We start from the raw sequence: 27,446 nt of genomic DNA, 5'->3' as shown, positions 1-27,446 counted from the left end.
TTCTAAGGCACTGAATTAAGTAACCGAGTACGCCAGGTTTAAACCCTCACATCTGGAGTTGTCACTTTTAAGTATGTACACCAACACATAATATGATGGAAAAGGTGCCATTTTAAAAACGACATTTAAGTACACAGCTGATGACACCATTGTGCTACGTCACGATTTGTGACGTAAATCTAGAAAAAAACGTCGTAATGATAAAGTGACGTCATTCCGAGATATGAATTAGTAATTGGTTGCCAGGTATTTAAAATCGATGACGTCAGGCATCTTGGTCACTGTAATCCACATGTAAATAATCACCATTAAAATCCTTCGAATATCCAGGCCGAAATTCAGTCTCATATTCACGGCCGGGTAACGGCGATTTCCGAACTTCCTTTAATTGAATGATGCCATTCGGCGAGTTCGAGGTCCCCTGCCCCCCATGGTCTTTATCTTTTGTACATTTTTTACAGTCTTTTTTATATTTTGGTTTAATAGCTGACCCATGACATCTGATGGCGAATCGTAGTTCTTGGGCCATTTCGGTACATAGGGATTGCTGTGAATAAAATAATAAGAGAATTATAGAAATGATGACGGATGGGATTCTAATTTTTACAAGTTGTATGATTAGGCAATAAATTTGAACGACAAAGAAGTAAAAATATCGAGGAAAGACACCACAATGTCCTTACATTTTCGCATGCTTGCTCGCATCATTTTATGTTAATTATGTTAGCTATGTTTGCCACTGCAAATTCTACTAATTACAATTACCTCCTAAATTGGAAGTAATATTTGCATTATCTTTTAATATAGTTTACGTTAGTGTTTTACTCTTGTGACTTATTAGTTTAAAGAATACGGATTAACATACTTACTCGATCATCTTCAGCGTTTTTCCTCGACTTCCAGATGAACTCGAACATGGCGACCATGACAGCCAGAGCTAAGCCTGCCATTAATACCACAAATATACCACCAACATTCTCCACGCCCAGAGCATTGGCTTTCTGATCTTTCTGGTCGTCTTTGTTACAAGTACCTGTTGATTTCCACCACTTGTTGTACAACATCTGTATTTTACCGTTCTCTTGTAATTCAAGTATAGCCATTGATAATTTATCTCGATATGGTGAATCTGGAAACGCAAATATTTAATAATTATGCTTCCATATTTTATTCGGACGCTTACAATTGAAATACATCATGATAAATTTCGACATTCCTCAATCTTAATTACAATTTGGACGGGATATTTAAGTGTTTTGGAAAATTTACATGATAATTTGTTGCAAGGCATCTCGTGGTTCACCTGGGTACACGAATGAATTGTCTTTCTATCGCACTGTCACACTTTCAACAATCAGACTGTAGCGCAACCTGCATTAAAGAGATTGTAAAGAGGTTTTCTAAATTTTGTATGCGTATCGGGAACACTGATATCATCAATTTGCACCATTCCAATTTTCAATCTGACGTCTGCGGAATGGTGCAAATTGATGCTATCGGTGTACCGAAAATTAAGAAAACCTCTTTACAATCCCTTTAAAATGAGATAAAGGGTGTGATCTGAATAGATAATACAAGATCCATAATTGACAAGTATGGACACTTTGAAAGTTTTGTATTTGCCTCCATTACCCTTGAATAACCTACATAAAACGAATAAGCATGATATAATGATCAATACGTCTGTTTGAATTTACTATGTGAAATATATCGATTACGAAACATGTGTCCATACCTATAGGTGTTCCGATTCCATAGCCTTTAGTATCCAGTAACCCTCCGACCTGCATTAGCTCACAGTTACGTTGTATGACGTAATCTATCGACGTGGACTCCATAAAGAAGGCGTAATTTCCTTTCATGACCCGATCAATACCATCAATATAGGAGTCCATTAATACATCCTTAGAATTCTCCTCCATAAACGCCCACATTCTTTTATAAATATCTATATTCGAATCCTACAATGGGAAATATCAAATTTAAAAACAGCAGATTGTCAAGCGATATGATATGGTTGCATGATTACCTATAAATTCACTAGCATCAACTTTTTAACCACCCTAACCTCTGAAAACAATGTGAAAATAGTAAGCTAGTAGGTATACCAAAACATCTACCTATTCCAGCCTCTGATAGCTATTTTGACAGTTATCGGCTGGTGTAGAGGCTGAATAGAGGCAGATGTTTCAGTCTAGTTAGTAGGAAGGATCATATGGACTTTGAAACTTACCCTAAAGAAAGTCATGGTAGATCCGGCAGCAAGTGTACCATATAATATATCCGTTTGTTTAGCGAGATCCTCGGCACTTTCTATGGGCGACACCATTCTTTCTACTGTTAAAAACGCAGCTAAATTAGCTGTATATGAGGATATTATAATCAGGGTGAAAAACCACCACGTGCCACCTACGATACGAGTTGACACTGCACGTGGGTTCACGTCTGATCCCTGCTGCATCAATGTTCCCACAGTAAACCAGAAACTATTGGCCAGGTTGAAGGTGTTCTCCACTGTATCTGAATCAGGATTACACGGATGGGGATTATACCACTCATATGGACTGAACCGGGCCAATACGAATATGGTAAAACTCACTAATAAGTAAGCCCCTATCACATACAACCAAATCTCGATTGCAAGCGGGTTTAAAAATGAAAATAGTCCCGGTTTTTCACTTTTTGGAATTTTAAATAAAATTGTTATTCCTAAGTTTAAGAATGGTTTTGTAAAGTCGATCACTTGTTCACGAACGTAACTTATAGTTAATGGCGCCACGGCCAGATCTGCTTTCTGAAACGATAAAATCAACTACTTTACTAACATGTTTTATTTAAAGTTTTCAGGAAGATGTAAATGCAGGAAGCTTTCTGTCTTGGTAGGTTATTAGCATAAACCCTTCTGAAACTTTAAGTTTGTGAATGTTATTTGTCAAAGTGACATCTTGGTCACATTCACAATGTCAAACTATTGCGAACTTCATCTTATACCTTGACTGTAATAACCACCTTTCTTGTGTCAAGGGCGTTTGTAAATACAGCGATTTGATTTGATTGTTAGCAAATACAGCCAATCCGAGTCCTCAACAGAAAGTGATTGGCTGTATTTGCTTGGGTACAATCCAATCAAATCACTACATTCAGTGATACAAGAATAGTAGCTATAGCAGTCAAGGTATAAGGCAAAATTCGTTATAGCCTGACATTGTTAATATACATGAGAATTTGGTCAAGGATATCTGAAACCACAGATTTAAATCGAGAAATCGTACAGGTGTTTTGCTTGCGAAGCATGGGGAATAATCGATGATTAAATTTTCACTCCCAGAAAAAATAGTTGCCAGAAACACGACCTTATCTTTGTTAAAAGCTTCCGATTTTAGAGTGGGCAATTCAGAAAAAAAGAAGAACCAATTGAGTATGGTAATCTTGACATTTAGTTTCTGAATCGGAAGCAAAAAGTTTTCAATTGATTTCAAAGTCTTGCTGAGTTTTCCTCACGAAATTCATTACTCGATTCTGTTTTTCTACTGTTTTGTTTGAAACACATTATTATCGGTAATGCAACTAATATTTCGATATAATCCTGACAAATTTGTGTAATTTGAAGATATTGGTTCAATTTGCAGTCAGAGGTGGTGACAAAAGTATTGTAAAGATGTTCAAGGTGTATAGGAGACACTGATAGCATTGATTTCAACCATTCCAGTTGTCATTCAGTCTGTGGTTCATGCATTTCTAAATAGGTTCGAAATTCTCTTTACAACCCCTCTAATAGTTCGTTTTTTAAAGGTATTTCTACACTGGCTCACATACACTGAACTGATTTTTCTCAAATATGAACCTATCCTATCAAAGTGAATTGCAAGAACTGTCCAGGTCATTTCAGGTATGTTTCCAATACAACGAACTTACTTGCTCAAATTCGAATCAACAATTTTAAATTGGACTCCAAAAAATTGTAATCTTTAAATAGCTATAAATGTATATATCTTCAATTGAATACATCTGCTTGTAAAATTTGAATCTGTACTATCACTTTCAATCCTTAGTTCACTTAATGATTTTACTCATATTTGAACCTACCCTATCAAATTGAGCTCGTGATCTATTCAAGTGCATGAACGATAGTACTCATATTTGAACCTACCCTCTCAAATTGAGCTCGTGATCTATTCAAGTGCATGAACGATATTACTCATATTTGAACCTACCCTCTCAAATTGAGCTCGTGATCTATTCAAGTGCATGAACGATATTACTCATATTTGAACCTACCCTCTCAAATTGAGCTCGTGATCTATTCAAGTGCATGAACGATATTACTCATATTTGAACCTACCCTCTCAAATTGAGCTCATGATCTATTCAAGTGCATGGACGATAGTACTCATATTTGAACCTACCCTATCACACTAAACTTATGAACTCTTCAAGTGCATGAACGATTTTACTCACATTTGAACCTACCCTATCAAATTGAGCTCATGAACTATTCAAGTGCATGAACGATTTTACTCATATTTGAACCTACCCTATTACACTAAACTTATGAACTCTTCAAGTGCATGAACGATTTTACTCATATCTGAACATACCCTATCAATAATCTGTTTGACTAATCCATTCCATTCACCAGTCTTCTCGTCTTTAGATCCGAACTTTCCATCGGGAACTTTCTCGATAAAATAATTAAATTTTACAATTTTGGCAATTTCATTTAATAAATCGATACAGAAGCCCTCGTATTTAACACCATCTGAACCAATTACCTTCTTCTCCATTATAAACGGCTCACCCTGAAATAAACGATAAGTTACATCGTAACAAACATATACGTTACGCTAAATAAGGACCAAGAAACTACAAGATGGCACAGAAATAGGCAGTAAATTAAATAATTATATATGAATTAGTATTTTTACAATAATTAAACATTTTCACTCTATTGTCTGAAGGTTGCATAACGTGAAACTCTGATTAAAAACATGCTTCAAGATATGTTTTATATATTTTTATTACTATTTTTATAATATTACTTATACAAATCTATTGACTTCATCTCTATACCTTGTGTTATGCATTTATATACTTTCAATATAGCCAGACCTTACACGATGTATGTGCTATTGCCAAGCATTCAATAATGCGTTTCTCGAAAATATGTTTACTTCGTGATATGACAATGTTTATATGAACAATAGAACTTAATTGAACTCAAAGCAAACTGTCAAGTCAACACTTCCAAACGTGCAAATTATTCGTAGCAGAGGGCATATGTACGAGTGTCTATTGGATGATGTCTATAGGTGCACTCACACAATAGCGATTACCAGTTGCGTATAGTAGCGAATAGAGGAAGTGGCCATGAGTTCAGGACAACATAGTTGCATAAGAGTTGCGTTATATAACTTATAACCGGTATTCTTATTCGCAACTGGTGAACGATATGGTGTGAGGGCAAATAAAGAAATTAATTTATTCAGGAAAATATTTTGCTCTGCTTTGTTTTAAGGCCATGAATTGATAAATATTATAAACTATATACTGAAAGGCCCAACATACCGTGTACCAGAATCTAAAAGGGCATAGCATATTCATATAACAAGAAATGTATGCTATTTGGTGGAATGGCAAGCGGCCATTTTTACTTTATTATATATCTGCAGGGAACATATGACATTCATGGTCTTCATGCCTTTCGCGCCAATTATCACACGTTCCAATATGGCGGCAATTAACGTCTGTCCCCGCAGACTCCCTGTCATAACATTTCATTACTGTATAGTGATATAGTTACACCTAGCCAGGAAAATAGAACATTCCTAAGTCACTACGGGACGGTTGTTGATATCTTTTATTAATTATATATTGAAGCAGACGAGTGGGATTATTTCACATGTTTTTACAACAAACATTTTTATTATTACGGAATTGGTAAATTAACACCCGTTATTCCATTTTCGTTATTCCAATTCTTAACACTAAAACCGTTTCATGTATGTTCTGCCATTTTGAGCTGAATTATCGCTCTAGAAAATGGTGGTGAATGCTGACCGGAAGTGAAACTCAGGTAAACATAGAAATATGCCATGCTCATTATTCCCGTCGACCCAGTAGTAAATGGGTACTGAATAAGTCATCGTTCCCCATTATTCCCGTCGACCCAGTAGTAAATGGGTACTGAATAAGTCATCGTTCCCCATTATTCCTATCGATCGAATATTAAATGGGTACTAAATAAGTCATCGTTCCCCATTATTCCTGTCGACCCAGTAGTAAATGGGTACTGAATAAGTCATCGTTCCCCATTATTCCTGTCGACCCTGTAGTAAATGGGTACTGAATAAATCATCGTTCCCCATTATTCCCGTCGACCCAGTAGTAAATTGATGCTGAATACGTCATCGTTCCCCATTATTCCCGTCGACCCAGAAGTAAATGGGTACTAAATAAGTCATCGTTCCCCATTATTCCCGTCGACCCAGTGGTAAATGGGTACTGAATAAGTCATCGTTCCCCATTATTCCTGTCTACCCAGTAGTAAATGGGTACTGAATAAGTCATCGTTCCCCATTATTCCCGACGACCCAGTAGTAAATTGATGCTGAATAAGTCATCGTTCCCCATTATTCCCGACGACCCAGTAGTAAATTGATACTGAATAAGTTGTCTTTTCTCATTTTTCGAGTCCTTTTATGGGCTTTGCTTTACATAATTTTTCTTTTCAGTTTGTTATTATCAGAATTGTAACACGTTGGATATCCCTTATAATTTGTCAAGCAGTTGTTTTGGTTTTTCGTTTTAGAACTTGGTAATATCGATTCTCGTCCAAGTCATTTGTCTCTCTACTTGATTTTCGTTGACTTTATGTCGACCAAATGGAGGAAAACAAATCAAAATTGGAATCGTCTGCTCGGGGTTTGTTTAAGGCGGGAAAACGTTTAATAAATTGGAATTTATCAATTATATCAACAATATAATGATAGCGTTTACATCCAATTCTCCACGATTTCTAATTCAAATAAACCCCAATAGTTGAACTTCAAAGAAACAAGAAATTAACCGCGTCTTTTGATGGCTAATGTGGGTGATTTACGCGCCATTTTAAAAAGATTTGTGCTCAATCTTTGAAGATCGTTCGCCTGAAGAACCAATTAAAATACAATCCTGCCTAATTTTCTTTACACAAATTCTTTAATAAGAAGGTTGAATTTATCGACACAAGATAATGTCTCTTAATAATTCACCAATCACAAAACAGCTTTTACATTTACTGTGGTCCTAGAAACATTTACCCCGAGACTACAACCGCCATTAAATCATCATGAATGCTGTTTTTTGTTTTAAATTCCCATCAACAAGTCATCGATTTTCCTATAAATCTCAAGTGTTTTTTATCATTTTCATCTTTAAAGAATTGATAGTTGATTGACAATACTAAACCAATTACTGAAGCAGTTGAAAATAACTAGTTTATGATTGGTTGCTAGTTTTAACAGTTATCCAATTAAATACCACGGTTTGTATTCTAGCTAGCACATTTTATACAGAAACAAGATTTAGTCCTTTAGTCCTGTATATCTTACAAACAGTCGGCTAAATACTGACCTACTCCAGAAACACTTGACGTCTCTCCCATTATAGTCATATAGGGAGATAATTAAATATTGAAAGCCACATTTGATGAAATGGTCTATGGCGGAAATGCGTTGGTGTTTGAAGTATGTACTGACCCAATTAACTGAACTTTTGGAATTAATCCATGCGTTTACACACACCAACAAGCAAAATATTTTCTGGTTAAACAAAACAGCATACATAAAACATGCTCAAAAAGAGGGATATTCACAAAAACAGTGATAAAATAATAGATGTGAAGAGTAAGGTTGATTTGTATCAATCAAGTTTTCTAAAATGCATATGTGACATGGTATGGGCAAACAGTATAATGGTTATATAAATAAAACACTATTACGGACATACTACTCCTCTTTGTTTTAAGCAACGTTTCAATTCGCATACAGGAATCTTTTTCAAGCAAAGGATTCCTGTATGCGAATTGAAGTGGAGTAATATATCCATAATAATCTTTTATTTAAATAATGTTCTAAGTACTTCTAAATGTCATTTAAGTATTATAGTACAATGGTTGTTCAAAGCAAATATAACGAACTAAGAGTGCCCAGGTTTTTGTTTGGTGTTTTAAAAAAAAGTCCCAAAAGAAAGCAACGATTGTCAAAAGCGAGTCATTAGATAAATGCGAATAGACGAAGCACGGGGCCCCGACCAGAGTACTGCGTTTTCTGTCAACGCTTGCTAATACACGACGTCCCGACGCCGTGCCATGTGTATTAACTTTCAAATATTCCAACTGTATTGATCATCGTACACGACATAGGATATCGTATACAAAAACAATGCGGCGTCTATTCGCATCTTTCGATATATTAAGCAATGTTGCAATGTTCAGGGTAGGGAAGCATGCATGCATTCATTCAAGCTATGTGGCCAACAAAACTTTCTATAAAACTACACAGTGGGTTACTGTTGGCACTCATGTCATTGATCCTAGTATATAATTATGTCAGGACGCATAAAGCACGTGCATGGGTTAAACCTATTTTCTGTCTTTCTGTTTGAAAGCAAAAGAATGTTTCGAAATTTTACATTCGTCCGTTTAAACTAAAAAAATGTTTTAACTATTGTTTTTGCTCAAGATCAATGACGTAAGCGCCCACCGTTACCCGGATGTTAACGTACCACGAGCGTGGTAACTGACAATGTCAGGGTTGCGTTCTACAATATAAAAATTTACATAAATGAATAAATAATGAACATAATTAACATAAATTTAGTAATTAACATAATATAAATAAGGGAAAAATAAATAAACAAATGTGTATATTAAATTAACTTAAAAAAGATAAACATAGATAAAAGATTAGATATTTGGAATTCTAATAAGTTAAATATACAACATTGAAAATACAGAGTCATGTTAGTCTAGTATAGGGTTTCTCAAGTAAATAAGCTGAAGTGCCACTTTTATTGTTTGGAATTGCTACAGCGCCACGAACCTTGGCGAAGCGGTTGTTTCTGCGATGTTGCAAACGTCGAGTTGTGGTCCAGACATTTTACAAGTATAGCGTGTTTTACAAGGCGTATCCTATTATCATACAGTTGATAGTTGATAAAGAAGATAATGGACAAGACAGAATCGAATAAAAATAAACTTCTGAAGCGAATAACTAAGTTAGGATCGATCAATGTCAGATTATGTGCATTCTAACTCTGGGCAACAATCATTTCCAAAGAGACATACAGCAATTTGGAACATCTTAATGTGCAGTTATGTTATTTTATGTAAACTAAGACTGAGAGCCGGCTTTGAATAGCTTTTGTGAATTATCATCGTATCACAAATGCGGGTTTTGACATGGTCTTATTAACCCGTATTACACTACGCCCACTACACTTCGTTTTGGGGGCGTAGAAATTAGATTGTTGGCATTTGAATCTGACCAATCATATTGGTAGAACAACACCGCTTTGCCGCCGCCCGTTTGAAGAGATAAGAACACATTCTTTCCAAGTAAATATTCCAAAGTAAGGTTCGATTTCTCTCGGCTTCAATTTTTAACGAAAATCTTTCTCAATTCTGTACCGTACATATTCATCAAAATATGTAATGGCACGCTGCTTTCGTTAAGTTTACGTTCGCAAACAAAGCGTCATAAGGAGTGATTTGTTTTGATTGGTTGAAATTTGCTACCAATACAGTAGGACCAGTTTTGATTGGACAATATTTAGCTATGAATACGTAATTTTTCTCACTTGTGTTACCACGGCCCCGTGAATCATATACTAAATTACTTTCCTCAATACTTCAACTATATATTATTACGAAGTTTGTTACCTCTGTTTTACGGAAGAATGGCCAGATAGAATTCAAATGTCAGACTAATGGCCGCATGGCACGCAAATATCAGACTAATGGCCGCATGGCACGCAAATATCAGACTAATGGCCGCATGGCACGCAAATATCAGACTAATGTTATGTCCTAGTAATGACCGGATAACTTTCAAATAACGGTCGCATATTTTTCAAATGTCAGAATCTTTCGTCGGATAGCATTCAATATCAGACTAATGGCTAGATATCATTCAAATGTCAGATTAATGGGCGGATATCATTCAAATGTCAGATTAATGGGAATCAGCATCAGAACAGGGGTATAACTCATTAGAGTAGTCAATAAACCATTAACGACTAGCAAGATATTGTCATTCTGCATATCATTTATATACGATAATGGTAACTTTCAAATAGGTTTCTAAATTAATATGGATTTCACGATAGTTTCATTTTAGAGACATAATGGTAAGGACCAATTGTACAACTGGTATATGAAAGATTTCCTTTCTTGAAATATCTTGACGATTAAATGACACAATGTCTGCAGATCAAGTTTTAGACTAAATTTGTTGCTCCTCTCTAATGGAAAATCGGTCAGATTCTATTCAAAGGTTAATTAAGTGACATGGATTGTATAACTGTTTAATAGAAATATGAAGGGAAATAAATAACCTTAATTGACATGATTTATCATCAATATCTAAAAAATTGCTTGTGGCGCCACCATCGTCTGTAATCATGTTTTACATGCTTAATTCATTGACCCTAGAACTGTAGTTGAAAAATAGACCTGTATTTTTGAGCTCTTGAATACATCTTGAAAATGTGGAATGCAGTAATAATGTCCGACTAGAAATATAGGAAGGAAGGAAAGGTAAAGTGTCTTTTTAACTTAAAATGTATCTTTATTAGCCATTTTGTGTATATTATTACAGTCTAACCTAGCTGTTAATAGATACCGGTTACACACAACCCGGCAAAGATCAAAGCCAAGAAATTTGCTAAAGGACCAGCTGGTAGAAATGATCCATTCTTGAAAATTATAGACACGTTCTGACCAAGGGCTACCCATAGGCTCCTCCTTGACAGAATGTTGTTATCCATGCAAATCAAAATCATTTCGGCTTGCTGCCGACAAGTTCCTTGAGGATTGGAGGATTGTTTCCCTTGTAAACTATTATTGTTTCCTTCTGAGCAATTGACAAAATTATAAATATTAATTTCACTCACCAATATCGTTGTAACAACTAAAGTTTTATTTCCAAATGGATTCATATGCTTAGTTCCAGGCACGTATGTAAAATTAACTCCCTTGTCGTACTTCCACGTTCCTGACTGAAAGAATCATAGAATATTATTATTATTATCAGCAATTAACCTTATTAAAAATTCAAATCTTGATCTTCACCTTAGTTTCATCCATGATCTGTATAGATTGTATATCAAATTGTGTTCTTGATCGGTTAGATTTTAATGACACAGCCAATAAGATGCACGACAGTTTATTCAGATAATGTATGGAACGTTGAAACATCCTCAGAAAATACACGCAACTAAACATCCCGCATTTTACAAATACTGATTAGCAATAATAAGCGATGTAATTAAAGGGCTTCTCTGACGTCCGCGCCAGTAAATAACATTAAATATATGTACATACGATGTTTTGTCTTAACGTTGTAGCAGTAATAAATTAAATTTAGGTTTATTCTAAATATTTCATTACAGTATATGATATATGCTTTCTTTCACGTCCGCGTCAAATAAAATAAACTAAAATATTTTGTAATATATATCAATAATTGTAAAAGTAAGGATAAGAGTTACAATACCTTGAGTAAACCTGGAGGTTTTAATTGTAATATATCTAACTGAAAATCATATCTTCTACCTTTCTGTAGTTTGATATTACCGGTCATACCTCGCATTGATACCTACAATATAGATATAGTCCGTGATCTTCTACAATATAGTTGGAGGAGGAGGAACTGTAGCAGTCTGTAAGATCATTAGAGACTTTACATGGTGTCATTTGCTTGGTTATATCGAACAACTGGTGGTCGTAGGTTCTAACTCCAGTCGATTTCAAGAAGCCTAGTGGCCTTAAATAAGTTACCTTTCTGCATTATTCCAGCAGACCCAGATGTAAATGGGTACGGTTAATCGGGGAAAAATCAAATCCAAGAGATTTGGTCAAGGAATCCTCATATAGGTAATGAATGTAAAGTGATTTTGACACTTGGTCATTTCGATACAAATTTTTAGTCATTCATTTAAGTTTATTATATCAGCTTTCATTTTGGACTCGGTTTTCGGGAATACGATTCGAGTCATTTAGGCACATGGTCATTTCAGTACAAACACCGTCGTGGTCCTTCATCGGCCCATTGTCATGCTACTATTCTTACCTGAGTTAAATATGTATAAAGACTGGGTCCCGAGGACCAGGGTTGGGGGATATCACAGCTAACATTTACAGGTCGTAAGACGGCGCCACGATCATAAGCTTCTAGCGCATGCGCCAGTAAAAATACAGCGTCAAATATCAGTGCCACTTCATGCTGGAAAATAGAATCATTCAGAAAGTTAAATCGTAAGTTCCTTACATTGATAAAGAATTGAAAAGTAATGGATTCCCGAACAAGCTACATGTTTGGTATGAAAATGGGTATTGTAGATTATTAATATACATACTCAAATTATATATAATGGATTGATTGTTGATAATTTCTCCAAATTCAATACATTAAGTCAGATTTATGAAAATGAATCCCCTGACATATTATCATTTCCGATTTCTGTGCAATTTGTACTTCCGGTAAACTTAGTTTAATACCAAAGCCTATAATTTTGATATTACAGATCGATGAAACATCACATTTTAGCAATATTTAAAACAGATTTCCATTCTAATTAGCTTCCTGACATTTTTAACTTGACATTTGAATCAAGGATATGTCTGAATTAATGTACCAAATCAAAAATAGTTTTTTTTAAAAAAAAACTATTTTAAATATTGAGCTGGTTAAATAAATATTTAGATAACTACATCGCGTTCAAAATTTTGACATTTTGAATTAGAATTTGTATCAAGGCTGGTTTTAGTCATAGAATTGGTGTAGTTTCTGAGAACTATTAGTTTTTTTCTATTTTTACAATCTTTATATCAGGAGACGAAATATTATTTATCATTTCATTTATAGCTTTTAAACTCTCGTTCACGTGAACTTTACGAGATGTTATTATATCACATGACCTTCGCATTGCTCTAGTTTCCATGGTGAAATATTGTTTAATCTCAAACTCAAAGCATTTCGATGTAATCTTTATGATTTATACACCACAATTTTCTACGGATAACAACCAGTTTTTATCTAATATCCATCCGACACGGAATATATTCTCTTAATTCGACCCGGATGCCCCAAGGTACATAAATAAGCTACAATGGTTGATATGATTGCGAAACTAGATTGGTTAGAGATTACCGGATGTCGGCTGCACGCTAGTAAAATATGATTATCAGATTTAGTGGGTAAGTTTCAGATTAAATTCACTACCTTATATGGGTATCTAGAGACTGCCATTCAGCCTCGTTTTAATTACATATCTTATACCCAAGATGCACTAATTTGATTGGTGATATGGCAGAGATTTAATTAAAAGAAATCTCGTGATTTCACGAGAGAATAGAGACTACAAATTCATCTCATAAACTGTGTTGAGCCAGCAACCGGTGAACAGTAATTTTGTAATGTAACAATTTATATCGAAATGTAGCTCAACCTATTCCATTGTTATTTTTCTTTAAATTCAGATAACCTTTTCTCGAAATTTAATCTTAAGATAATGTTTTCGACCCAGTTATCTAAAATCATTATATACATTCTAAATGAATTATAATCAACCAGTGTAAACTGCATATCTGAGTTTAATCTTAATTTTAAAAGAGAGTTATCTGCAATCCTATAAATTTTCTCGTCATGTTAATGGTTCGTTATCAAAGGGACCAGGTCTCTAAGAAATCCAATCCAAATTAAGTCTGACATTATATCCATCATTATTGTACGAATTATGACCGCAAATAATTAACCCATCGCAAGAAAGAGTAACTTAGGCGATATTTAATTTACACATTTCTTATTCATATCGGTACTCTTGACAACTTATTACCAGTTGCGGTGCCAGCCTCCCGAGACTGGGGTACAAATAGGGGTGCAGACTGACTCGATGGGGTTGCGGGGGGGACAAATGCCGGGACTGAACTAAAATTGCGGCAACTCTGCGGAAGCGTTTTGTCGCGAGCTTCTAATGGATCATCTGAGAGGGTTCGAAAAATTGAGCTGATTTGGCACATTCTGGCACATATCTTAGAGCATAATCGTATAAAATACATATTTTTTAATTTGTTGAAAATAAAATGGGGGAACAGTTTTGTGATTTTTAATAGACGCCCCCCCACCCCCCAACCTGTACCCCTATTGGCACCGCCACTGCTATTTGCACCTGAATGCACCAAGGAGAAGAACCAGGAAGTCCGCTGATATCGCGAGAGTAATGGAGAAATCAACTGGTTGAAGATAAACAGTATAATTATACTGATACTGATTATATATATTACACTTGTTACAGCTGACATAGATACAGTGTATAGAGGTTTATTTTACACGTGACAAATGAGGAACATACAGAGAATAAGGCCAGAAAGAACAGTAAAACAGAAGACGTTTTGCAAGGATATAGGGTCGTCTCTATTTCTATACGCTACCAGCTGATAGAGGCACATTTTAGTTACTCTTGTTTGATGTACTGTAACGTGTAGGGATGAATCCATCTAGATACTCTGAATAGTACCTACGGAATATACCCGATGCATGTATTATAAATAGGCTTACAGGAATTCCCTTATACTATAAATAGACTGACAGGAATTCCCCTTATACTATAAATAGACTTACCGGCACTGATAAATAACCACTTTTATTTAATAATTTTAATTCTGTTTGCATTTCGTAAATCTCCATATCTTTCATCAGTTCTTGTGTTAATCTGTCCCGGGGATTAACTAATCTAAATCCGGTCAGATTAACATAGTTGTGACGATAATCTTCCATGTCTATAGATTCTATATCCTGCAATGACAATTTAAGAAAATGTTTGTAACAATCACACAATAAATACCAAGAGAAGGGTCAAGTTGACCATTTGCACAAAATATTTGTAACAATCATACAACGACTCCACCAATTGAAAGCAAAAAAGAAGAAAAAATCATCTCCAGAGAGGCAGGCCATGTCTCACCCGTTTGTTCACATCAGATACTACATTCTCATCAGAACTGGTTCAACGATGAGCACCTGCCTGGCACGTCTTAGAAAACAGACATCTACACAATGATCTCTGCACTTGGCATGGTAATCTAAAGGACACATACTGGACCTGTCATTTATTTGCAGAATATAAAAAAACTTACTAAATTGCTAATAATATAATGATGGTAGGGATCTATCATTCCCTCTTGTAGCGCCTGAAACAATTGCAAATGACTATTATTAAAATTTTAACAGAGTAAAGATTATATAAAGATAGCGTCGTCAGATTGGAAGGAGATGGGCATATTCATAACACACTTGTCTTTACAGTTGAATGCATCAACAGCTTTTATTTAACATTTCGATGTGTTTGCCCGTCACGTTTATACAACTTTAAATGTTTTCAATAATCTGATTAAGTATTCGTGCACATAGAAATGAATTTTCCATCTTATTTGTATTCAACATCAGACGTTCACACTCCGACCGCTAATAGAACCAACGACCTCCATTTATACGACGCATGCACGCAGAAGCCGTTTTCAATTTACTTGGAAGGGAGAAGGAAAGGCAGAAGAGATTATAAATATATAGAAGGCGGAGAAGAAGATAGTTGCAAGGGGCAATGAAAGAATCTCACCATTTTTAGAAATAAACCAGTGTCATCTACTGATAAATCTATTAATAATTTGGTCCACTTCTTTTCTTTACATTCTTTTAAAACATTCCTCATATTGTACTTGTCTACTTGTCGTACCATAATCTCAAACGCTTGATCGTAGGCACCACGTATTACTGACTGAACTTTTAATAAATCTACAAAATAAACAACACAGGCACCAGGTATTACTGACTGTACTTCTAATAAATCTATAAAATAAACAATACAGGCACCACGTATTACTGACTGTACTTTTAATAAATCTATAAAATAAACAACACAGGCACCACGTACTACTGACTGTACTTCTAATAAATCTATAAAATAAACAACACAGGCATCACGTATTACTGACTGTACGTTTACTAAATCTATAAAATAAACACCACAGGCACCACGTATTACTGACTGTACGTTTACTTAATCTATAAAATAAACAACATAGGCACCACGTATTACTGACTGTACTTTTAATAAATCTACAAAATAAACAACACAGGCACCACGTATTACTGACTGAACTTTTAATAAATCTATAAAATAAACAACACAGGCACCACGTATTACTGATTGTACTTTTAATAAATCTATAAAATAAACAACACAGGCACCACGTATTACTGACTGAACTTTTAATAAATCTATAAAATAAACAACACAGGCACCACGTATTACTGATTATATTTTTAATAAATCTATAAAATGAACAACACAGGCATCACGTATTACTGATTGTACTTTTAATAAATCTATAAATTAAACAACACAGGCACCACGTATTACTGACTGTACTTTTAATAAATCTATAAAATAAACAACACAGGCATCACGTATTACTGACTGTACTTTTAATAAATCTATAAATTAAACAACACAGGCACCACGTATTACTGACTGTACTTTTAATAAATCTATAAATTAAACAACACAGGCACCACGTATTACTGACTGTACTTTTAATAAATCTATAAAATAAACACCATAGGCACCACGTATTACTGACTGAACTTTTAATAAATCTATAAAATAAACACCATAGGCACCACGTATTAATGACTGAACTTTTTAATAAATCTACAAAAAAAAAACAACCCAGGCACCACGTATTAATGACTGTTTATTTAATAAATCTACAAAATAAACAACACAGGCATCACGTATTACTGGCTGAATTTTTAATAAATCTACAAAAAAAAAAACAACCCAGGCACCACGTATTACTGATTGTACTTTTAATAAATCTACAAAATAAACAACACAGGCACCACGTATTACTGACTGTACTTCTAATAAATCTATAAAATAAACAACACAGGCACCACGTATTACTGATTGTACTTTTAATAAATCTACAAAATAAACACCACAGGCACCACGTATTACTGATTGTACTTTTAATAAATCTACAAAAAAAAAAACAACCCAGGCACCACGTATTACTGATTGTACTTTTAATAAATCTACAAAATAAACACCATAGGCATCACGTATTACTGACTGTACTTTTAATAAATCTACAAAATAAACAACACAGGCATCACGTATGAACTTTTAATAAATCTACATCGTTGTGTCTCTTTCACAAATGTATAATTGAACTTTTTCATATTCCTGAAACATCGTGTTTTGAATTGTATTCGGGTATGCAAGCTTGCTAGACTATAGCCTTTTATGTTTGAAAGGATACTATGATGGGAATTTTATTGTTTTGCATCGAACCGGTATGTTCAATATATCTTTGCTTGACTACTTGTTATATGTTTAGAAAAGAATAAAATGAGAAAATCCTTCAAGAAGAGAATTTATTTTCCAAATGAGAAATGTATTCAACTTACCATCTTTGGTTCCATAAATAACTAACATTTGTTTCCACCCATAATATCTTATAACGTCAATAAAGGCTTTACTTAATGTTTCTATATCAGGATACAAGTTGATTGACAGGCCGGGGGCGGGGTTAGCGATTGTATCCATACGCAGTTCTAAATGCGGAAGTTGTAATGAGGCACATAATGAATTAACAAACCCAGCTAAATTACTACTCCTAGGTCCTAACACAGCTACTGTATTTAATTCTACTTGGTAACAAACTGTAATAGAAAAAATAGAACAAGGTGTAATATGCGCGTGCATTTCTATAAATTTCGAGTACAAAACAATGAAGGTTGTTTGGTTTGAAAAGTCACTGTAAGTTTTGTTAAATAAGACAATTCACTAAGGAGAAAATACCATGTTAATAGTTTGATACCAACATGTGGAAAGGGAACCAAAAGGTATTTTCAATGTAAACACCAAGATTGGGACTGAATTGTAAAGATGTGACACTGAATCACCATTTCCCTTTCTGACTGGTTTCTGTAATTCGAAAAAACGTTGTCTAGTATAGACTGTCTGTATCTGGTTCAAAATAGGATCCAAATCAGAGGGTTTGAATTCTTAAAATCATGTGGTCATTCCTAGGGTTGAAATTACTAATCTAATAAAATATAAGTATGACTACGTAGAATCTAATCCTTTTTTTCTAAATCTAGACATTATGGTATTATGTGAATTGGTGCACTTTTAACCAAACTTGGTATTTTATTTAATTGTTGTCTGGTTTTATAATGTATCTTTAAGTTTTAAAGAGCACATAATTACTCGTAAATATTATTCATGCCTTTTAATCATATTTACGAACATGGCGTCACATTCTATCTTTTAATTGGAATTACAGGAACCTCCTCGGAATCAATGTGAAGTAGAACGCACTGTAATGTAAAAGTACGGTTGTGGTTATCACGAGTTTATAACGTCGGGAAAAAAGGAATAGTTCAAAAATAATATAAATATCTCTAATATACATGCACAGTCCAGACAACCTCTGTTAACTCTCTTCAAGCTTCAACCTGTGAGTTTCATACCTAGGTTATGACAATCATGTCAATCGTTTATAAGGCAAAGCACAGTTAAATCGTATAAGGTCGATCGTTCATTCCAGACACGCCATAACTAAGAACAAGTAATAAAACATGTCTAAAGTGGCGAGATTTCAACAAAAAGGACAGAACACTTTGAGAAAAAAGCAATAAGAGGTTGATTTATCTTTATTAAAGATGGCGGGTGACTATCGTCTGTAAGAATTAAAATGTCTAATGTGATTGGTTGTTAAATAAATGTGACAATAGAATGATGTAATGTGATTGGTTGTTTTATTACGGTCTATAAATAGATTGTTCTACTGAAAACTTGACAAAACAAGGAAAGACAACTTGACTTAATTTGTGATTATCTGGACCAAGTAAAGTGACCATTGGATTAATAGGATTTGAAAAATTGGAATCTGGACATTGACTGACTGAGATGGGAATCGAAACCTTATTCGTTTAACACAAATAGGATCAGACCACTTTATTGTTGTTAGAATGAATAGTAATACTTCCAGTATGTTGTGTGGATTTCGAGTTTCGTTTCACAGTTTTATAAAAAATATAATAATTTTATATTTTGTTCAATGGTAGAGTAATTTTAACTAAAAAAGTCAGACATATATTGTGTCCATTGGGACCGAAACTATTAAAATAGAGTAATCGAATTATGTGTGCAAACATCGCCTAAACATGTACCGATCGTGTTTTCATCCTGCAAAGTCAAATGCAAATATGATGAAAAGTTTCTAGTCGACAACGTTTTTTTCAGTTTTGCAATAAATGTCTCTCAAAAATTGCCGAAGACTCATTGCAAAAACAGACTTATTCAATACATGCATTCCCTCCAAAACACAGTCCATTCAATGGCCACCAACAATTTCAATGTAAGATATAAAACTATCCTTATATAATAAATCTTGTGAGTAAATACATACACTATGTCCCGAGGGGTTGACATGGTCCGAACTCAAAACCACTCAGCCTTTTCCTCTTGCATTTAATATTGACACCCTCTTATTAAAAACATTTTCACCAATACTATTCGATATACCATGAATAAAATAATGTTTAGAATGAAAAGTCTGATGTACTAGTTTTGGCGCGAAAGGTTGACATCTGTCATTATAATTATGGCGGTCAATGAAGGAAGAAAAGGTCTGAGGTGTTGTTTCCGGTCACGTTGTTGTCAGATATCATGTAAGGAGGTCAGAACAACATTGACACGAACGTTAACGTCATCCACTATCCAACTAACCGACATTGATGTGTTACGGTGTTTTCACTAATTGATTATAGTGGTCCAGTAAATACAGACGAGTTGTTGAAACCGAGACATTTTACAGCCGTCTGTCTCGACACTTATACAACATTTCTTTCTGTAAGTGTTTACGACTTCACAATATTAGTATTGTGGTCAATATGCACCATTTGTCTTTCATTTCTCGTAATAATTCATATTCACCAGAGGCGTTTTACGGTCCCACCCACACTTAAATGTCTTTGCATTTTATATATGGAAAGAATCGCCTGCCCTCCACCCTATAATGACAATTCTGTGGCCTGTAAGCCAACCCCCCACCTCCCCCGGGACAATTCTGTCACCTCTTCTCGCCCAATCACCTTATGATTCATAGAAACGCCATTCTTTTCTCGTCTGACTTGTTCTACATTATTATTTATACTGATATGTATCTTCTGTGGGCTTAGGGTAATATTTTAGTGGGAGTATCCGCCGCTTTAATTTGGTATATTTTGAAATATGTAATAGGCCTAGTCTGTAAACAGGAACACACATTGAATGTTATGGTAAAGCAACTTGACATATTTAAAGTTTTAAGATCAGCTGATCTGATCAGTTTTAAGTGAAGTCTATTTTTGTTTGAAAACTGCATATTTACATTAAATTTATCATCGGATATTTGTACTCAATAAACTTGTTTAAGAAAATAAAACAACTTATTATCTTCATTATCTTAAACATCAAAGAAAATTAATTCTCCATAACATGTCTAAGTGTCCGTTAACGTTGAGTGGTGAAGAATTTTGGTAGAAGATATCCTCGAAGTTAACGTCCTGCTCCTGTGTTTGGGTTCGCTAAGTTGGTCAAAAGCTTCAAGACCAAATGTATGAACGTTTGTCTACATTTCGATATATAGCTAAACTGATGAGGATTTTGTACCAAAAACACATGTTAACAGTGAACTCAAATTAATTAGATACCAACTTAGGAATGAGTCATTGATTGTTACTTCGGGTAATTTCGCTTTCGTTGACTGAAAAGTCCATGTCTATATTTGGCTTGATAATCTAGTCCAAGAGTGTCGTCAGATGTTGCAGAAGAGTAAGCATGAATAATTCAACTGTAGAAATAACACCACAGTATTATAGATGAGCTAAAATAGCTTCTTGATAGCAATCACTGACTGAGACAAAATATAGTAATAGTAGGTGCCTACTTTGTAATTATTAAGACTAAAACCATGACCATCTGCCTGTGTGTTTACTCGAGTACAAACCTTAATCGTTTCACCAGATTTTCTAATCACACAATAATTCATTAGAACTAAATTAAAAAACTCCCAATTCACATTCTTTCAAGGTCTAAACTAAGAAAAAATATGGAAATTTTTGCTGTTGTTGCTATAAAAATTGCTTTCTGCTGCTATTTTTTTGTTAATTAATGTGATCTACTGCCCTTCTTTAAATACTAATCCGGTAAAAAACAATTCACATCTAGTTTTGTTTCTTCTTTTTACAATTTAACTTCTAATACTACGTTCCCATGTTTCGAAATGAAAAATGTTTCGAAATTTCAGCAATATTTAGCTCTTAATTTACAAAATGACCAACTAACGAACTGTAATAAGCCAATGGTTAAAGTCCAAACTGGTTTTATTTCGTGTTTTACTGAGAGTGACGCTGCATCATCAAAGACAAATCTCATATACAACGATTTGAATAACCGAATTGTAAAAGTTCCGATTTTTCGAAATATCAACAACGTTTAGCTCTTGACGTACAAAATGACCAACTAACGAACTGGAGTAAGCCAGATTATACAACGCGGTCAAGAAGAACATTTACAAACCACCAATCTGAGAATCAGTCAAAATGCTTCAATCACGACCTGACAATAACAGACTTTCAAAGTGGTCTGAGCAATTCCTGCTAATTTCTTAAGAGGTCTGGCTAGTTCTCAGTCAAACTATTCTAAATGGAAGTCGGTTCTAGATTGTCATGGCAATTACAGAAATTAAGCCACATCTACGTCATTACCAAACGCATTAGGTTTTTACTTTTTGTTGGCCAAAAAATTTACAGTAACAATTTGTAAAGTTAAATTATTTATAAACTACTTGCATTCAATCCGATTTTCAAGAGCTATTAGCATGGATCCGAAACTTTCGTCAGTGTTTAAGACACGATATGGCTGCAAAAACTGATGATTGAAAAAAAAGTCTATTAGCAATAAAGCATGCAGAGTATTTGAAGCTTTTTCATCCTTCTCTCTCTGCCGATTTCACAAAGAACAGTTTGCATGTTACTCGAAGCCTTTCATCGAAACCTTTTTTCGCCACCAATAGTCTGTCTGCAATCTGTATCGGGGTAAATCCCTTATTAAAATCTGCCACTGTTCGAGACACAACAAGTAATGTATTTAAAGAAGTATATTAATGTCTGTATCAGCTGGAATATTAAATAACAAATCCACCACAGTCAAATTATTAAAATAATCACTGAGATGGTGGAATTTACATAACTTCATTGATTCTTAACAGTGTTGTCTTTCCCTTTCTTCTTGTTTTATGATATAAAACTAATTCATTCATTCTGTGTAATGAATAGCACCCATACTTTCGTTGCACCTAATTGATAGCTACAAGCCCGTGTGGTCTCTTTATTAAAGGGAAATTACTCTCCCATTAGCTTCCGGTTAGCTATCACGTTAAAATAGAAATAATTCATTCATTCATTTCTATTTTTTGTTTAAAAAGTTCAGTGCCACAAAAACGTGTATTAAATAACCAAATAGAGTCTACATTGAAGTTTCAAAACGCCTGACCCTGAATAAAAACTAGGAAAGAAATGTTATTGAAGACATCAAACTAATAAAGTGACAGTAATATTATTAAATAACTTCACGTAAATTATATCAATGAAGTATTTTCATTTCACTAAAAGCTACTATCGTCTGTATCGTGTCACTCCCGCCTTCTCATTGTCGTCTGTCAACCTTTCCGTAACAGACGATCTGGAAATGGCAATACTAAAGTAGCAATATCGCGTTCAAAAAGTCAATTCATCAAATCAATTTCTTCAATATATCAAATATTAATATCAATTTCCGGATAACTACCTCCACTTCCGGTTCCATATTCCTTGCCGGAAGTTGTCGGCTGTATGAGAGTATCGAAGTTAATGATGTTATCGATTGCCTCGTCAGTGAAACTGTACTATTAGATACTTGTATCATGTGTACTATTACTTTAAGGCATATAGTCGTCTAATAAGGGTGGACGTTAATTTACAATTTAAAACATTTAATATATCAGTCTAAAACTGAATGATGTGGTGAAAAATACACCTACGGCATCTTGATATATTGCAGGTAAACCCGATGTCAGACTAAAATTAAGATCTTCATTTGTTGTCAAAGAAAACGGTTAATCGAATATGCTCCTTTAACATGGTATAAAAAAGAAACATATAAATCGTTATTTGAAAAGAATGTTTGTAGGTCGCTGTCAGATATTGTGATGTTTTTAAATAGAAAAATCTTCAATGCATTAAAACATCAATAGTAAGAATTTGGGGAACGAACACAATTGCTTGATAAACAGAAATATTATCAGAAATATATCGCAATATCGCCAAACTTTTAATACTATACAGATCGTTCTTTTCATCTTCTCATTCCATAAAAGATTTTCATCATTGATACCTGTTGATACTGCTTAATGATACATATTTTGGAAGAACATTAAATTAAATTTTCAACAATGCGCTAATTTTTTGATTTGTCGTGTTAATCTTTTTAAGCCAGCTAATTACATTGGAAAAATAAGATAACAGTTTAAAGTTTAAAGTTGAAAGGTTAAAGGTCAGGGGTTATGAGTATGATTAGGTAATAAAATAGATATTAGTTAGAATATGATGGCAATAATCTCAACAATTTCTTCCTTGAATCGATATTTATTGTCCATTTTACCAGAAAATTCCCAACTCAACATTTCTACAGTCTGACCTCACGAGTGAATTCCATTTCTAATTTTAATTCAACTGTCGATTTGGATAAATATTTCTCAAAGAATATATTTGTCTATAGAGAATCCCACACAATCTGATTCAGACGAGATATTCACTGACATAAAGGAGCTGAAAACTTTCAGACCGACGTCCAGTGGTTCTATATATTTCATTAAACATAGTATTTTATGGCGCCACTATAGCACATGCTGTTAATAATATAAAAAGGCCTCTGCGATATTAACGATAAAACATGCTTAGTTTTAGTGTAATTACAATCACAAGAGTTTGATTGGAAATTGGAATGATTCAAATCAATGCTATCATTGTCTCTCATACACATAAAACCTTTCAGAATATTTTTTTCATAATCTTTTTCAAAACGAAAGAACTGACCACGAAAGACAACAGTATTTAAAAATCGTATGCATGTCAATTAACCACGATATAATATATCCGCCTTTACTTAACGTAAATGTATATGTACATTAATAGCTCTGTAATAAAGAGGTGCTCCCTATTACGTCCGCGTTAATATTAATACATTTTATCATATTGTCTGTTTTACTTTAACGTTGTTAAGTATAAATACCCTTTCTCACACACAGACACCTTAAATGGAAATTGCGACCTACAAAAAATCGCAATTTCCATTTAAGGTGTCTGTTCTTTCGTTTTGAAAAAGATTATGAAAAAAATATTCTGAAAGGTTTTATGTGTATGAGAGACAATGATAACATTGATTTGAATCATTCCAATTTCCAATCAAACTCTTTTGCTCAAATTTGTCAAAAATTATAGTCTACACAAAAATCTACAGAAATGTAATAACTAAAAACATCTAGTCGTTCATATTTAAACGCCAAAAACATTTAAAAACATCACGTAAGGTTTTTAAGGTCGTTATGCATTTTGGAAGCTGTTAGAAAAACTACTGTACGGATTTGAATAAAATAAACGCCTAATTGTGGAGAAATATGTGTCCTATGTATTCTAACGATTCAACTAATAATATCGCGCCATTATAAAGCCAAACACCAAAAATAGATTCAAACTGTTAAATTTACAATCAGTACTCTCCGTTTTTAATTAACCCTTTAAAACAAATTCAGTTTGATCAAGGAGATACATAGATATAAACAACATACATATTTTCAGGTATAATTTACGACGTTTTTGATAATCAAAACTTTTTTTACAAAAAAGCGGAATATCCCTTTAAGCTGGACATATGGATGTTCGCTTTATATAATTGTCTCATTTCTGGCATTTAAAGATTCATTTCATCGTACTCTTTCTGAACAGAGACCACGAAATTTCTCTTATTTATTCAGTTTTGTATATTTGTATATGACAGTCATTGTTTGAGAAATCCTAGAAACGAGCTACTAGGCTATACTTATGTAAAACAACACAACACCACCACTAATCCAACAAGATTTCTATATTAAATGAGCAATTGAAACTTAGCCCACAAACCTTAACTGAATACCAACATTACCTTAAATTATACTGCACAATCAAAATAATCATAAAATACATAAATCATAAGTCGGAATGAGCACCATGTTAAATGATTGACCTTCCATATTCCATAAAACTGTCAAATTACAAATAAAAACCACAGAAATTTGTAAATAAAAGCTGCGACTGGCAGAGAGAATGATAAATGAATGAATGAAATATAGATTAAATATCGATTGACTTGTCATCTTATATTATGAAAGAAATTGTAACAGAGCGGGCAAACATGAATGAGATTTTAACTGCTTGAATGAAAAAGAAACTATGTAGAAATAACAGAATTAAATGAAAGCCAATCCACCCAAAGGCACAATAGATGAAATTCCAAAAGATTATTTAAAAATTACATTTATATTTGTGTTACTAAATCACGAATTTGGAAAGCATGAAGCATTTAAGAATCTATGAAGATTTTTTTCTTGAATATATGTAAACAGTCTTCAGAAGTGCTAGAAATGTACGAACATCGCATAATTGCTTTCTGGATACTTCAAACTAGGAATTTTACTCACTATTTCTATATATCATTTTTTATATCACAGAGTATCTTAAATTGACGAATCGTCATTTTAACATTCAATCACGAATAATTCTGGACACACATGGATTTCGACGGTGAGCCGTAAACACTAGTACTGATTGGTTTAGCTAAAAAAAATCTGCCTTCTGAGACTAAAGTATGATTAGTCAAAAAAAAAAAAATGAGCATCTGCCCCTTTAATAAATATTATTGAAAATGATGATTCTCCAAAAGGGGTGATAAATCAGTCGCCGTGTTAACATGTCTCACGTATCATAATAGAGAAGCTCAAACTAGGAGCTGAAAGGCATAATTACATCAGGGACACCTGGAGAAATGGAGTGATCTTATATACAATTAACTATTTCAACTATTAGATAGTTTCCAATACACAATGTCTACTGTCAATTGGTAAGTGATAGTATATGGATTTCAAATGCAGAAATCAGATAATTCAAAGATGGGTTCCCTCATTTTCATTTATGAAAATGAAAATGCTAATATCTATATGAGTAGTATAGGTGTTCTTATAATGACTTGGAAAAATTTGAGTTTGTCTTATATGTCCATAACTAATTCATAATTAGCTAAATTAGAAGAGAAATACCAGCAGAATTACATTGAATGACCGATCAAGAAAGGTAAAAAAGTCTTTTTTTGTTTATCCAGACAGTACATACATGGACATTTACGATTGGATAAAACTCTTAATTATATGCAATAAGAACATAATGATATGATATGATACATGATAATTCATTAGAAACACCAATTAATCAAATATTTTGCTTAATTTGACACTAAAAAATAAGGAAACCCATCTTTAATTTAAGGCAGATACTTCATTCTGTGTCAAACACTCCTGTTACAAGCAACATAGTACAGAAAATTACGAATTATGTATTTAAACTATTTATGGTTTAGATAAGAGGCGAGGTTACTTCTGTCTGTAGGCTAAGACCGAGCGCCGACAGTATATTATAAATAACTAAATGTGTTGGGTGCATTGTCAAGGATGCAAGTCAAGGGTCAAGTGAGGGTGAAATTACGTACGTACAGAAATTGTTGTCGATTTTCTTGCTTTCTCTGCTAACTCATTATTGGCCGTGTTTCTGTTTCTGGAATTCATTACTATGCTCTTGCATAGTGCTTAAAGGAAACACAATTGAAATGATAAAATATGACTTACTTTTTTTGGATGCTCTAAATCCATCATTAACAGGTAAATTTTGAATATCATAAACTAATCTAGTTTGAGGTAACAGATCTCGTTCATGGTTCACTCTATATACAGCATAACGAAACGCATTAGCTACCCTTAAATCTTCATCACCTTCTCCAAATAATCCTCC

At 33.9% G+C, this 27,446-nt stretch overlaps 1 protein-coding gene across 1 annotated transcript; it reads right to left on the bottom strand.

The window, feature by feature from the left end:
* Positions 1-265: 265 nt before the first annotated feature.
* LOTGIDRAFT_121144 (hypothetical protein) lies at positions 266-27,446 on the bottom strand (the record flags this gene model as incomplete). The annotated part of the gene is made up of 13 exons (XM_009058851.1): positions 266-547; positions 870-1,129; positions 1,736-1,961; positions 2,234-2,794; positions 4,599-4,799; positions 11,152-11,256; positions 11,754-11,855; positions 12,330-12,482; positions 14,880-15,053; positions 15,395-15,448; positions 15,874-16,049; positions 17,730-17,984; positions 27,284-27,446. Coding segments are annotated over 13 exons (2,712 nt in total), but the record flags the coding sequence as incomplete, so codon positions are not given.

The sequence above is a fragment of the Lottia gigantea genome, assembly GCF_000327385.1.
Source record: "Lottia gigantea unplaced genomic scaffold LOTGIsca_36, whole genome shotgun sequence".
Taxonomy (NCBI): domain Eukaryota; kingdom Metazoa; phylum Mollusca; class Gastropoda; family Lottiidae; genus Lottia; species Lottia gigantea.
Note: the sequence above shows the minus strand (reverse complement) of the source record. Positions and strands in the feature narration are given on the sequence as shown.